The following is a 15,618-nucleotide window of genomic DNA, read 5'->3' as shown; positions in this document are numbered from 1 at the left end:
CCAATTTTCTGTCAAAGAGTCTGATAATTAGGGCACTCTCCCATGGCTTGAATTGTCTATGCTTCTCCTCTTTTGTCAATAGGATGGTTGGGCAACGCTCATCGTCACCATCATCAAATTCATTAGGAACATCATCATCCGATACATCTTCATCATCAACGCTGTTATTGAACAGAGGGTTCACTGTAGCCGCCATTCCTCTCGTAGCTTGCAGGTAGGACCCTTGCTTCTAAACTACAGAATTAGGAACCCCTTCCGCCCTCACCATTTCAATTTCCATCGAATTTCCATTGTCAGATTCTTCGAAATGCCGTTTAAATTTCTTATTTGATCTCTGAAGAATGTCATTTTCCTCACTCGTTAACCCTAGGTTTTCTCTCGTTGTTTCATTCGCTCGCCATTTTCCATTTATGAATTGTTACATTAATATCATTTTTTTCTAAATGCTAAAATACTCTTACCATATCCTACTTTAACACGATTGTCCTTAGGGTTGGACACTTTTTTTTTTTTTTTTAATTTTTAGGAAAAATTGACTTTAATTAATAATCCCAACTATTGCCGATTTACTTCTAATAATCCCAACTAAAGTTTATTATCTAATAATCCCAACTTTGCTGAAAGAGTGTTTTTTTTTTATTATTTAATAGTCACGTATCAACATGTGATTGGTCCAAAATTAAAAAAAAAAAAAAAAAACCAAAATTTACCAGCCTCCCTTTCCCCCACCGTCGCACCCTAATCCCCACTCCTGACCTCACCAAAAATCGGTCGGCCACTCCACTCCCCTCCCCCCCTCCCCTTCGAAAAAGGTTGATCGACCCTCTACCACCCATCTGGCCCACCCCCTGACCCTCGAAACCACCCACCCTGACCTCAAAAACCACCAACCCAACCCACCCGAACCTCAAAACAAGCCCTCTCCTATCCTTTGCCGCCAAAACCGCCCCCTCCTCCCTTTCCCCAACCTCAAAATCAGTCGTTTCGACGGTGGGGGAAGGGATGGAAGGAGCGGTATTGGCAGCGGAGGAAGGAAGAGTGCTTGGTTTCGATGGTCGAGGGGTGGGTTGGGTCGGCAGTTTTGGGGGTTAGGGTGGGCTGGGTGGATGGTTTTGGGGGTCGAGGGTAGGTCCGATGGGTGGTAAAGGGCCGGTCGACCGGTTTCGGTGGTTAGGGGGGGTCTAGCCGGTTCCCACTTAGGTCAGGGGTGGGGTTAGGGTTTGACGGTGGGGGAAAGGGTGGCTGGGAAATTTTGAGTTTTTTTTTTTTTAAATTTTGGACCAATTACGTGTTGACACGTGTCGTAGTTACCTGTTATAACAAGTCGTTGACAGATTGGGCCTACTGGAGGCAAACTCAGAGCAAAGTTGGGATTACTAGATGATAAACCTTAGTTGGGATTATTAAAAATAAATCGTCAATAGTTGAGATTATTAAAGTGTATTTTTCCTATATTTTATTATAAAAGCTTTTTTTCTTTCTATCACTGGTATCTTGTTCTCCTCCTTGCATCTCCTCCTGTTAAATGATCACATCAATGATGTTGGGCATACATTGTTGTATTTAACAATATTACGCAACTTAATAATTACAGAATCAGATTTTGGTTTTTAAAATTCTCTCTCTTTCATTTCTGCTAATTGACTTGAAAAAAGGATACACCTTAGTTGGAAAACAAAAATCACAAGGACATAACATAGAAAATTCTTGGCATTAGAAGGGTATTATATGGGTATGGTGTGGAACTTTCAAAAGAAGGGGTACAACATAGAATAGTGAAAAAACACGGGGTTGCTACGTAGCAAAAAAACCCATTATTTATTTATTATATCGTCTAACCAAGACCACAATGTGCATGGTTGCTAATCTCGTGCAAGTGTGCAACCATATACATTCTCTTATTGTAGTAGTAATTCTTTATTGGGTGCTTGGGCTTTGCAATTTAAACCAGTAGGATTAGACAATGAATACAATTCTTCATCAATGAAACAGAGTTATAAATCATAATGTAGCAGCAATTGCAGCTCTGCTTTCAGCCGATAAGTATTGCATAAAATCTTCATACGCTTGCAGAACCAAGTCTTCATCATCCCATTCGTCACGATAAGTCTCTATTTGTTTAATAACGCGGACGAATGTCCCAAAAAACATACCCTTCCTCCATTCCTCAGCGGGTGGGCAGCCACATTCTGCAGCAAGCCAATCCTCGTATTCAAATGACCCAAAGAACCGCTGCGTAAAATTCCATCATCGAAGTCAATTTCAACAAAAATTCAGTGTGGAATAATCCATTCCTAGACTCCTAGAGATTTTCATATCATTCCTCCATTTTAACTCACTCCCAAGGTAACGATATTATGCAAATTACACATCAAAATCTAGCTGGTCAGTAAGTAATATATATACTACCTCTGTTACATATTACGTGCAACTTTGGAATTTTTTCTCTCACAAATATTACCCAAAAGTTGCACATAATATGTAACAAAGGGAGTAGCTGCTTATCAACAATCTAACAAAGTATTCTGTACCAACTTCTTTTAACACAAAATTAGCACAGTAGCAAGAGTTCTGGAATTTAAAATTCATAATCAAGGCCGATGCAGCCATTAATAAAGATACTGTCCCAATTTTTTACAGGTCAAATCTAGACCCCTGTAAAAATGTTTCTAGCATGAAGCTGATAGCGTGATGCACAATTGTGTGCTAAGCTCTCAAGTTAGTTACATAACTCACATGAGCTAATCCAGGCTAAACATACACCAAGGAGCAAAGAGTTTAGAAGTAAATCATTCTTCTAAAGTTACCTTAATATCATGGATCCTATGTGTGTAACGCTTTGGAACTTCCTTAGCTTCCAGTTCTGAGTAGAAGGCTTCCACATCTTTCATCATCTTTTCTTTGGATGGAAGTGATATCCGCCCAGATAAAATGCCTGCTACCCACTTACTTTGAAGTTCGAAAAGGAAGAACGGGATAACCTAGCATGGAATTTGAGAAGACTTGGTCAATTTCTTTGGCTATCTAATGATGAAAATTACTCCTCTAGATAGAAGAAAGTGTAACACCAAAATATTTTACCAATGATGGCACACCAATGAAAGAGATTCCTGGATCTAATGCAGGAGGAAACACATGCTTGTACAGCGGCCCCACACGATTATCATCAACATTTACGGCACCACTGGTGTGAAGAAAAGGGAAATGTTGCTTGTACCTGAAAAATGACGCATCAGTCCATCAGTAATAATGATTCTATTCTTTTTACAGCATTTTGTTCATATAAAATGGAAGCGTGCAGATGTCATTCATCTGCATCTATTCATAGTCGACTCTCTTTCAGTCTCTATAGCAAAACCAAACAAAAAGGCTCAAGGATAGATATTTTAATCAAAATACCCGGTGCAATGGAGGAAAACATCTGCAAGAACCACACTCCCATCCTGAAACGATACTCTACCATCTTCATGGGCTTTTTCTATCTGCATTATTTAGCGAAGAAGAATGCCATTTTAACTCATCCTAACAAAAGGCAAACAAATGAACGATAATTTTAATTAAATTCTCATAAAGGCTATCAGTTTCTTCCTCTAGTTGAGTAATTTTACCATTGGATGGAACCACAAGTTGTCATAAACAGGTTGCTTTCCAAATTTGTGAAATTTTCCTGCTGCTTCAGACCTAGTTGCTACATGGACTTGTTTGGCTGATACAGCGATATCCCTACAGATATCAATAGCACTAGCAGAAAACCCAATCAAAACAACAACCTGATGGAAGCAACAAGACATTGAAAAAAGGAGAACAGTTATATCTAGACAAACATAACAGAGAAAAATAAGGAAAGGAGATAATGCAATTCGAAGAAAGCCAAAAAAACTTCCCTTGGGGAGTTCATAGAATTGACTGCAATTACACATAAACACTGCATTCTGTGCATCTATAATTCTTAGTATGATCAAGTCATATGAAACACAGAATAACCAAATATAGAATAAAAAAACACACCTGGTCTTGATAGGGTTCTGGAATACGATAATTGTGGCTATGAATTTGCCTCCCCGGCCAAAGGTCAATGCCTGTAGGAGGCATCAAAGAAAAATCTATCAAGAACTAACATGCATCATCACCCAACATAGGACCATGTAAAAAAAATTTAATATTCACGAACGTGTAAAATTGTGTAAAAATTGGTTCTATCTTGTGAAACAACAAGAAGAAAGCTTAGCTTGTATGTTATTCATAATTTTCAAAATTTGTCAGCATAAGACATATCAATGGCAGATAATTATATAATCAATCTCTAAAAATACTACTCATCTCCATGCAATGTTTCAAAAGAGATGTTTTCACTTGTCAGTCATTTTATTAATGGCTAATGAAATACTTATTTGATATTCATATTGTTCACCACCTTGCCTAATTATGAAGTAGCATTAAAGTAGCCATGGAATTGAAGCCACCAGTTGCCTCTTTTCAATGTGCTTCAATTGAAGATGCATATTTCCTCACATTAGTAACATGACAGATTGACACCTTAATGGCCAACATTTTACTTAGAATACACAAAGTATGTAGTTATATCAAGTGTATGTGACCGAGCTCTGCACAAAACCAAGAAGTTCCGCCCATGTTCAGAATGGAATCAGCAACTTTTAAAAAGATGGGGCACTTAACGATACTAGTGAAAAAAATTTCATAACCCATTCTGTTTTCAGGTGGTTTCAAGACTCCATGCTTATAATATGTTACACATCAAGTGATATAACACTATTAACAATAGAGTTATGTGATTTTTTTCAAAGACCAGAGTTTAGTGATTATCATCTCCCATCCCTCATAAACAACACAGCAATAAAGAGCTGAACTTGTAATCCAATACCTTTCTTTCAAAGATTTAAAACGAAACAGTTATAAAAATACAAATTAATTACCAGGAATATTATCAGCAACTCGTGGTTCAGTGTAATGTCCGTTGCAAACAACCACAGCATCGTAAGTTTTGGCCACATCACTGCTCTCATCTCCACCACCTCTCCTATATTTCACCATCCACTTTCCATCTGTCTCCAACCCAACATGCCTCACCTCTGTTTGGTAACTTATTAATTCATTCAGTCCAAACTCAAAAGCAAAATCTTCCAAATATCTCAACACCTCCTGATGACCTGGAAACCTTCGTGAATCTCTGTCAACTTTGCCTATAAACAAAAAGGTATGCACCATTACCAGTAATTCTAGTCCAGAAAATCAATCACAGAACCTCAAAACTACTAATCGAAATGCATGTCATAAAGGTTGTGTTCAAACTTTCCATCATGTAATACATTAGTTTCCTTCCAGAACTCTAAAGTTCCTGCAGAATTCACATAAGTTTTGCACCTAAAGTCAACAGCAACAAGAAGCGTCATCTCCTAAGGGTCGGCCCGTACAAATAATACACAATGCAAGTTTCATGTCCCAAATTCAAAAATCATATTCTAAACTATAAAAGGTAGCAATTTTTCCCATAAAGGTTGATAAACTAATATTTTATAGTTAAATGATTAGTTAACAGCACTTGCACTTTAAATAGCAAGATTTAAGGGAAAGAGAAGAAACGAGAGGGGAGGGGAAGGTCCGAAGGCGGGATGGTGTTTATTAAAGATTAGGAAACTCTCCTTCTCCCTCCCCTTCCTTCCCCCAACCCCTTACCCAATTTTTGGAGTGACAATGTTTATTAAAGACTAACACTTTATTTGGATAGAAGGAAATGAAAGGAAGAGAAAGGGAGGGGGACAAACTCTCTTGTTTGAGTAAAGGATTGGGGGAAGGAAAGGAAAGGAGGGGGAGGGATCCATTTTCCCTCTCTCTTTAATAAGCATAATTTCTCCAAAATTGGAAAGATTTGGAGGGAAAATGGAGCTCACCTCCCCTTCCCTTTCTTCTCTCTTCCCATCCTCTTCTATCCCTCCCCTTCCTTTCCTTCCTTGTTTCCTATCCAAACAAAACGTAAGGGAAAATATCCAGGAAAACTCACCCCACCCCCTCTTTATTTTCTCTAATCCGAACAAAGTATAAATGTCTACAAAGCATAGGGATCAATGACAATTACTGAAACTTCAAGGGGTAGGAGTTTTTTCATTTCATTCTTTTCTTCTATAATAACTCAAAATAATTAATCAAACAAAACAATAGAAATGCTACCCATACCTCCCATCTGTCTTTTCATAACTTCTATCCCCTTTCAACTTTTGGAATTGGGCAAATGATCACCTTTCAATGAACATGAATAGAGGTAGCACATATGGTAACAATATCTTATTTCGTATATACCTTTGCATTCATTCACAGTTAAAGACTTATAGTGTGTTTGGATAAAGAAAGGGGAAGGAAAAGAAGCGGAGGGAGGAGAAGAGGAGGGGAGGGAAGAAGGGTGAGTTTTCCTTCTGAATCTCTCCATTAATGGAGGGATCAATTTCCTACAATTTAATCCCTCCATTTATCTCCCCTCCAATTCCCTTTCTTACTCATTTGTTATCCAAATGAAAGATATTCCATCCCTTCATTTCTCTTCCCTTCCTTTCCCTCCATTTCCTTCAATCCAATTATACCAAAACTAGAACATCCTAATTTATTTCTTTAGAACATAGATTTAAAAATGCTACAAGAAACCAACAAAATCTTGTTCCTTACTCCACCAAAACCATTGCTACTTTCAAATTCCATTGTAAAAACTCGATAAAAGACAAGCTAAACTTCCTAATTTACAAAACTCACATTTCAAGTAATCAAGTGGCGTTTACGTTATTATATTGAAACATACATATGGTCGAAGTGTTAGAATATCCGATCAACAAGACTACATTTTGAGAAAATACAAGATTATCTAATCTTCTTGACGCTAAAAACTAATTTCATGGCATAATTTTGCACTTGCGGTTATAATTTTACTCAATTTTGCATGGTTCACACATATTATGAATAGTGTCAAAAGTCAAAACGCGTAAATTAATTTGTAACGAACGAAGTATGTACAAATATACCATCACATACTCCAAATTTGCTTTGCAAGTAAATTAAAGAGATCAACTGACAGGAGCCCGTATTTTCCAGCACCAAAACTAATTAAATACTGAATAAAAACAACCTAAACATAACAGTCTACAATAATTCATTCCACCCAAACCAAATTAGATTATACTCTAATGTAATTATACTATTAATTTAAAAAAAAAAAAAAAAAAAACACATGAGGAATCAAAAATTGATGATTACCAGTAGGAAAAAAGGGAAAATCACGAAAACCCATAGCTTCTCTAGGAATATTAGTGCGGAGAGAAGCGTACAAGCTTGACCCAACGACTTTTCGGGTCGGGTCGAGTCCAAGCGGGTCAGACTCAACCTCGGGTGAGTAAACCCAGCACCCACCCAACTGAGCACTACGCTCGAACACCTCCACATTGTGACCTTCCTTTTTAAGCTCACGCGCCGCCACTAAGCCGGCTGCTCCGGCGCCGATCACGGCCACTTTCTTCGATGTTGACGGGAGGGGCATTTTGGGAAATTGTGCACTGATAATGTCAACGTGGTTTGTGAAAACTGAGGCATTTTTAATAGTAACGTGATATTGAGCACGGAGTAGTTGTTTTTCTTTAATGTCATGATTTGAATTTTGAGTTGGGTGAATTCTGAACCATGGGTCAATAAACTCGCTAAAATTTGACTTGACTTTTGTGCTTGAGTGCACCACATTTTTAAATCGGTCGTTTTATATGTATTGGATAGGACTGTCAAAAGCTGACACGACACGATATAAAAATTTTGAGTGGGTCAATTCTGAACCATCGGTCAATAAGCTGACACGACACGTTAACTCGACACAAACTTGACCTGAAATAAGCGGGTTTGGGTCAAGAATCCTTAACCTGTTTACATAATTAGGTCGACACGAATCGACACGAAATTAAACGGGTTAGGTTTGGGTTGAAATTTTCAAACCGAATTGAAACCGACACGCATAACCCAATTATATAAATGGGTTGGACAACAACCCATTAATCCGGACCCGACACACTTAAACTAGTAATTAAGTAGTATAAAAAACTGAATTTTTTATTCAAAACTTGTAATTTTAAATTGCCTTGGCACTATTTATATATTTTGGTAATTTTTTGGCGGTTAATTTGACAGATAAATTATAATTTTCAACTTTTGTAAGTTAAAACTTGGCGGTTAATTTAGGATAATTCTTATGTATGGTTGTAGCTAAACTTCGGTAGTATCTTTTGCTAAAACTACTAGTTTTAAACTCATGTAGTATCTTAAATGATTTTATGATGTATGTCTTTTTAATTTTTAAATTGAATATTAATTAGTTTATTACATACTACAATATGTGGGTAAAAGGTTACCCGGGTAACCCGTTTAATAAGCGGGTTGGGTTTGGGTCAAGGGTTTTCAACCCGTTTAATATAAACGGGTTAGGTTTGGGTCAAGGATTTTTCAACTCATTTAACATCGACACGAACATGAACCCAATACGACACGACCCATTTGACAGCCCTAGTACCGGGTACATATTTTTTTACTTTGTACTTTGTATCTCTTTTTACATGTACCTTACTTGTGTGAGCTTGAGGTGATGGAGTAGTGACATCGCTCTTACCTCGTATTTCTGAGGTCTAGGGATCAAACTCATGAGACTCATTTGAGGGATTTCCCTTATCTCCCCCCCCCCCTCAAATGAGCCCCTTCTTCTTACCATTAAAAAAAATGTACCTCACTTGTGTTTTTTTTATTTTAACTCTTAGAATAAGGGTCGGGGTGAGCAACTGAGCATAATAGGGTACCCTGTTAAAATTCCTAGAACTGGAACCTATTGTAACAAGTTTCTCAAATTGGAAACCGGTATCAAAACCTGTTGAACAGGTTCCTAAAAATTGGGAACCGGCCGGAATTGGAACCTACAAGTTCCGGTTCCGATTCAGGGTACCCTGTCTTGTAATATACTTAATAATTTTTTGCAGAATTTTTTATAAAAAAACTAGATGATCACTAATTTATAATGTTTAAAACAAACTAATAGTAATTGTTGAGCAAATTTAATACATGTATTTATAATTGTAATTTTGATATTTATTATTTTAAAAAATAGATTAGAATTGGTGTATAATTTAAACTTAAGTGATACATTTTAGGCTACAGGGTACCTTATAGGTTTCGGTTCCAAAAAATTGATAACCTGAATCGAAACCTGTTGCAACAGGTTCTCCATTTTGCTACCTGGAACCGGAACCTCTTATACAAGTTTCGGTTCCTGCGGTTCCTAACAGGCCACGGTTCTGATTCAGAGTACCCTAATTTTTTGCTCACCCCTACTTAGAACATATTCTTTATGGTAATTTTTAATAAAATAATACTCAATATACTTTATGGGTTTTGAAAATTATTCTTATTGATTCAATACTCAAATGCAATTGAAGAAAAAGGTATGTATTGTTGTGTAATGCTTTCAGCAACTTAATTTAAGATTTTAAAATGAAATTAGGGTTTTGAAATCAAATTGGGGATTTAATTATGGTGAAGCATTCGGGAAATTGAACTCGATCAAAATTTGTCAATTTCACATTGTGATGAACATTATTATGATTATAATTGATGTTCAACTTAGCACAGTCAAATAAAAAAAAATAATAAAAAAAAACCTAATTTACCTAGCTTTTTGTCCAATTTGCGTCAATTTGAGTGCCACAAGTCTCCTTTTGGTCGCCTCTCCAATGTTGTCTTTGTTATTCACTTTTGGCCCCCCTATGTGTTTCTTATGCAGTCAAAGTACAGATTCAAACAATAATTTTGAAAAGAAAAGAGGAGAAAGAGAGAAGCAGTGAGAATCAGAAAATTTTGGAAAAACTCCCAAAGTGACATCATGTAAGAGATTTTGGGCAAAGAGGTATTAAAATTTGATGTTTTAGAAAATTATTGATGGTATATTTTTTTTAAAAATAAAATAAAATATTATAGGCGAGAATTACTAAAATGAGAAGCTTATACAGGCCTTCGTTTTGTCTTACAATACCAAGCACTTTCTCACTAGAAAAGTTCTCAAACACAAACGACAAAACTCCCAATTAAAAAATCTTTCATCAATGAAATAGAGTTTAAATTCTTGGTGTCGAGGCGCATGCAGCAAGTGCAGCCCTGCCTTCAGCATTCAGGTATTGCATAAAATCTTCATAAGCTTGGAAGACCAAGTCTTGATCATCCCATTCATCACGATAAGTCTCTGGTTCTTTATGCGCATGGACTAATCTCCCAAAAAATATAGCCTTCCTCCATTCCTCGGCAAGAGGGCAACCACACTGTGCAGCAAGCCAATCCTCATATTCTAATGACCAAGAGAGTTGCTGCATGAAAATCCAAACATCTTATTGAAGTCAATTGATCCACATATCATTCCTTCATTTCATCAAGAGGGAACGACAACAATTATGCAAACTAGACATGAAAGGTTATCTTTAACTATTTTATAACAACTTGTTTTAACACAAAGTTATCACAATAAATTAATCTAAAAGAATTCATGAATTATAAATTCATAATCATTGTCAATCAATCCATTATATTTTAGAGTCTTGCACAATGTTACTATTATGATGTTGATAGCCTAATACAAAACCGTTTCCTAAGCTCTCAATTTAGTTACATTGGCTATCCATGTTAAATGCCAAGGAGTAAATTAAAGAGTTGAGAGGATCCGAAGCCTTTCTCAATTTCTTAGTTGTTGAGTACATGAAATTAAGTACCAAAGGACAAAGGTAATCAATTTAACTCGAGTAATAAACGAACTTAATTACGTACCTTAACATCATGGATCTTATGAGTGTAGCGCTTTGGAACTCCCTTAGCTTCCAATTTTGAATAGAAGGCTTCAACATCCTCCATCATCTTTTCTTCCGAGGGAAGTGATATACGCCCAGATAAAACGCCTGCTACCCACTTACTTTGAAGTTCATAAACGAAGAACGAGAGAATCTAGCATAGCATTATGTTTGAAAAGACTCGGTCATTTTTTTTAGGTATCTAGTGATGACAACATATGAAATATAAGTATAATACCAAAAGAAATCTTACCAATGATGGCACACCAATGAAGGATATCCCAGGGGCTAATGAAGGAGGAAACACATGCTTGTAAAGCGGCCCAACACGATTATCATCAACATTAACAACACCATTGGTGTGAAGAAAAGGGAAATGTTGCTTATACCTAATGAAAGTCCATTAGTATTTTTGGATTCAATTTTATACGATATTTGATCAAATAAAATTTAGTTGTGCAGACTTCATCTAGTGTTCGTAGCTAGTAAAATCTCAAGGGGTACATGGCTTTGATCGAATGCATTTGCAAGTATCTAAATTCGACCATCCTCTAGTTTAACTATTGGCAAAACTATAAATAAATTAACAACTTTTTAGTATATATGGAACCCATATATACTTGATATAATTACGAATGTCATGCTGATTAGACATTTTTGTTGATTTATTTATGATTTTGCCACTTGATAAACCCACCTAGTTTATAGTTTAACCAACAAAATAGTTTTAGGGAAGAAAATTCCTAGCAAATTACCCGGTGCAATGGAGAATGACGTCTGCAAGGACCGAGCTCCCATCTTGAAACGACACTCTACCATCTTCATGGGCTCTTTCTATCTGCATCATTAAGGCAAGATGGGAAATTCTTTAGCTCATTCTTGAATTAGGAACAAACAAATAAACAGTGCGTTAAATGAACTTTTCGAGAAGGCTATTAGTCTCTCCCACTATTTGAGTAGTTTTTACCATAGGATGGAGCCACAAGTTGTCAAAAATATGATGTTTTCCAAATTTGCCCAATTTTCCTGCTGCCTTAGATCTAGTTGTTACATGGACTTCTTTGGCTGATAAAGCTATTTCCCTAGAGATATCGACAGCACTAGAAGAAAGCCCTATCACAACGACAACCTGATGGAAGCAAGAAGACGTCATTTCTAGACAAAACAAAGCAGAGAAAGCAAGGAAAGAAGATTATACAATCAAAGAAAACCATAAAAAGTCCCTTGATAGAACTTATAGCAACATACATCTCTAATATACTCCCTCCGTGTTTTAATAAATGTTACACTTGATCGGCACGGCATTGTTTTAGGCAATTTAATTGACTTAAATAAAATAAGAAGTAAGTGGGGTAGTTGCACACAAACGTTGCACTATGTGCAAATTCTCTGAATATGAACAATTGAACTCCAAACACAATAATGACTAAATATAGAATAAAAAACATACCTGGTCTTTGTAGGGTTCTGGTATCCGATAGTTGTGGCTATGAATTTGCCTCCCGGGCCAAAGGTCAAACCCTGTAAAAGGTATTGATAAAAAACAATTTATCAAGAACTAGCAAGAACCATCACCTAACATAAGGTTATATATGTTGCAAATTTTAAAATTCATAGATGTGTCGAATTGTGTAAATAATGATTTAATCTTGGCGAACTTTAGAATCATGAATTAGCATGTATGATAAAAATGAAGAGTAGTTAAATAAATTAAAAATTTTGAAAGGTACGTAGTAATTTCAATAAAGTAATAAAAGAAAGATAGTTAAAACCAATTATTCCTAAATGAATTACCAGCAATGTTATCAGCAACTTGTGGTTGAGTGAAATGTCCGTTACAGACTACCACAGCATCATAAGTTTGAGCCACTTCGCTGCTCTCATCTCCACCAACACTTGTAGATTTCACCATCCACTTTCCATCCGTCTCTAACCCAACATATCGCACCTCTGTCTCATAACTGATTAATTCATTCAGACCAAACTCGCTTGCAAAATCTTCTAAATATTTGCGCACCTCATGATGGCTTGGAAACCTTCGTGAATCTCTGTCGGCTTTGCCTACAAAGAAAAGTGTAAGCACCATAAAGGTATTATTTATGAGATAAAAAGAAAAAAAATCGAAAGTATGTAACAGAGGTAATAATATCTTTAAAAAAAAAATTAAAAAAAATAAAAAAAAAAGAAGAAGAAGAGGTAGTAATCTAGTAAATAGACTAGTAGACTACTAGACATAAAGGTGGTATTGTTAAACACACGAGTGCGTGCGTGAGTTGGGAGGACATTGTTCTCATTAAAGGGATTGGATGGAGGGCGATCGAGTACATCTTTTACTCGCCACATAAATGAGAGTTGAGTGCGTGATTACTAGTCTTGAATTCCATATACACTTGTGGTTCACTCTACTTGACAATTGTTAGAGAGGATTAGTAATTGGATGGATTTGATTGGTTGACTTTAATTAATGCATATTTGTTGGATTTGCCTTGAATCGATTGTGCTTGATTTAAATTATTATTGGGGTGAAGTTTTGGTTTATTTATTCATTGCTTTGCTTAGGGACAAGCAAAGGTTTGGCTTGGGGAAGTTTGATGAGTCTATTTTATATATATATTTATTCCCCGTCCCAATGGTCATAATTGTGTTTATTTGAGCTCTACGGAGCTACTTTAGTTACTAATATGCGTTTTCTAGTGTTTTCGTAGATTTGGTATTGTTTAATAGGAAGTTGCAGATTTGGAACATTTTCCTGGATTTATTGGAGCTACTACGAGCATTGGAGTAAGATCGCATTTATATGACCACATTCCGAAGCCCAAGACCGGTTGGAGTAATCAAATCGGTGATTAAGGGTCCGGCGAAGAAGAATAGTCTAGGGCAATGGACCATGTATTCAGATTCCAAAGAGGAAATGCGAATTGGGCTAAGAAACAGCCCAATTGAATAAATCCAAGCTTGCCCGGGAGCTCGCCCGGCAGGGCGGGCCCTCGCCCGGAGGCGCGCCCGGCAAGGCAAGCCTTCACCCGGAGGTGTGCCTGACCGGGCAAGCCTTCACCCGGAGGTGCGCCCGACCGGGCAAGCCTTCACCCGGAGGTGCGCCCGACCGGGCAAGCCTTCACCCGGAGGTGCGCCCGACCGGGCAAGCCTTCGCCTGGAGGCGCGTTCGACCGGGCGTGATGCTGCCCGACCGGGCGTTTTAATCTGAATGGTTAATTGATATAATTTGTTTTATCTTTTTAGTTTAAGTATAAATACGTTTTATTTTAGGAAGTTAAGCACGTTTTTTCATATACTCTTTACTTAAATTTCGGATTATTAGTTTTAAGCTTTGGCGAATATTCTTACTTTCTCTCTCTACACTTTTTCTCTCTACACTCTTGAGTTTTATGCAATTCATTATTTCCATTAATTTTGGTAAAGATTTCTTCCCTCTTTACTTTTAGTAATTTAATTGTTTTGATTTAATTATGTCTTGCTTTATTGCTTTGATTAGTGGAGATTTAATTAGGTGTGAGTAGTTTAATTCCAGGGTTTGTGGGGATCCATAAATAATATGAAGGGGTAATTTATTATTGTTGATTGTTAATGCTTTGGTTAATTTCCTATTGATTGATTTACTGCTATGCAATTAGATTAGCGCTAGTTTAATTGTATGAGTTATGCAATATTGATTCGAGATTCGAGAGATGAGAATTGATGTTTAGGCTTAGTTTTAATAGGCAGGTTAATTTATAAATGGTTAAATCAAGATTCGAGAGATGCGATTTAATACCGGTAGATTAATTCTGTGATTGTAATACATAGCGAAAGCCCTTTACAGTCTGATTAATTTATGCATTGTTAAGTTTTACCATGGAATATTATTTATTGGTGAACCTATACCCTAGGCTCCTTTCAAAAAAAAAAAAAACCTATACCCTAGGCCTTTTATTATTGATTTCCTCCCTTATTCAATTTGCCTTAGTTTAATTATTTTCCTTTAGTTTAATTCTCATAAAACAAATTGGTTACTTGATAATTTAGATTATATTAATTAATTAGGAATAGAAAGACTTGTTTCCTGTGGATTCGACCCTACTTCCCTATCTATTTTAGTTAGCGGTTTTAGGAATTACTTTTGATTAGGTGATACGACTTTAGCCTGTCAATAAACAATCCAAGTTTCTCATGGATAGAAACTTGGATTTTCTCACAACGAACAATGACAACAACAATTATGTAATAAGAAAATAAAAGTTAATAAGGGAGAAAATATCATTACCGGTAGGAACAAAGGGAAAATCACGAAAACCCATAGCTTCTCTAGGAGTATTGGTGCGGAGAGAAGCATAGAGGCTTGAATCAACGATTTTCCGAGTTGGGTCGAATCCAAGCGGGTCACACTCAACCTCGTCCGAGTAAACCCAGTTACCACCCAGCTGAGCACCACGGTCGAACACCACTACATCATGACCTTCCTTTATAAGCTCACGCGCCGCTACCAACCCAGCCGCTCCAGCGCCGATCACGACAACTTTCTTTGTTGACAATGGGACAGTCATTTTTCGGAAAGAGTACACAAATATAGTAGTTTACAGTGATAGAGTTACGAGAAAAAGAATAATGTTGGAAAACTTAATTATATTAATGAAATAATTCAACTATTTAAAGTCTCACAAAAGAGCATTAAATGCTAGCAAAGATAGACATGAAAATAATAAGGATGTTAAAAAGATTCCAAACAATAATATCAAATCAAAGATATGACATAATATCCTAA

General features: G+C 36.6%; 2 protein-coding genes across 2 annotated transcripts; both read right to left on the bottom strand.

The window, feature by feature from the left end:
- Positions 1-1,727: 1,727 nt before the first annotated feature.
- Positions 1,728-7,644, bottom strand: LOC110718140 (flavin-containing monooxygenase FMO GS-OX-like 5). Its single transcript, XM_021896939.1, has 8 exons — positions 7,258-7,644; positions 4,935-5,201; positions 4,009-4,079; positions 3,609-3,770; positions 3,400-3,482; positions 3,082-3,217; positions 2,808-2,981; positions 1,728-2,232 (listed from the first exon to the last, which is right to left on the bottom strand). The coding sequence occupies exons 1-8, from the start codon at positions 7,535-7,537 to the stop codon at positions 2,002-2,004; spliced, it is 1,404 nt and encodes a 467-aa protein (XP_021752631.1). The 5' UTR covers positions 7,538-7,644; the 3' UTR covers positions 1,728-2,001.
- Positions 7,645-10,008: 2,364 nt separating this feature from the next.
- On the bottom strand, positions 10,009-15,417 carry LOC110718149 (flavin-containing monooxygenase FMO GS-OX-like 5). Its single transcript, XM_021896948.1, has 8 exons — positions 15,121-15,417; positions 12,654-12,920; positions 12,310-12,380; positions 11,827-11,988; positions 11,615-11,697; positions 11,113-11,248; positions 10,840-11,013; positions 10,009-10,385 (listed from the first exon to the last, which is right to left on the bottom strand). Exons 1-8 carry the CDS (start codon positions 15,398-15,400, stop codon positions 10,140-10,142), a joined length of 1,419 nt encoding a protein of 472 aa, XP_021752640.1. The 5' UTR covers positions 15,401-15,417; the 3' UTR covers positions 10,009-10,139.
- Positions 15,418-15,618: the final 201 nt, after the last annotated feature.

Source organism: Chenopodium quinoa, unplaced genomic scaffold, assembly GCF_001683475.1.
Source record: "Chenopodium quinoa cultivar QQ74 unplaced genomic scaffold, ASM168347v1, whole genome shotgun sequence".
Classification (NCBI taxonomy): domain Eukaryota; kingdom Viridiplantae; phylum Streptophyta; class Magnoliopsida; order Caryophyllales; family Amaranthaceae; genus Chenopodium; species Chenopodium quinoa.
Note: the sequence above shows the minus strand (reverse complement) of the source record. Positions and strands in the feature narration are given on the sequence as shown.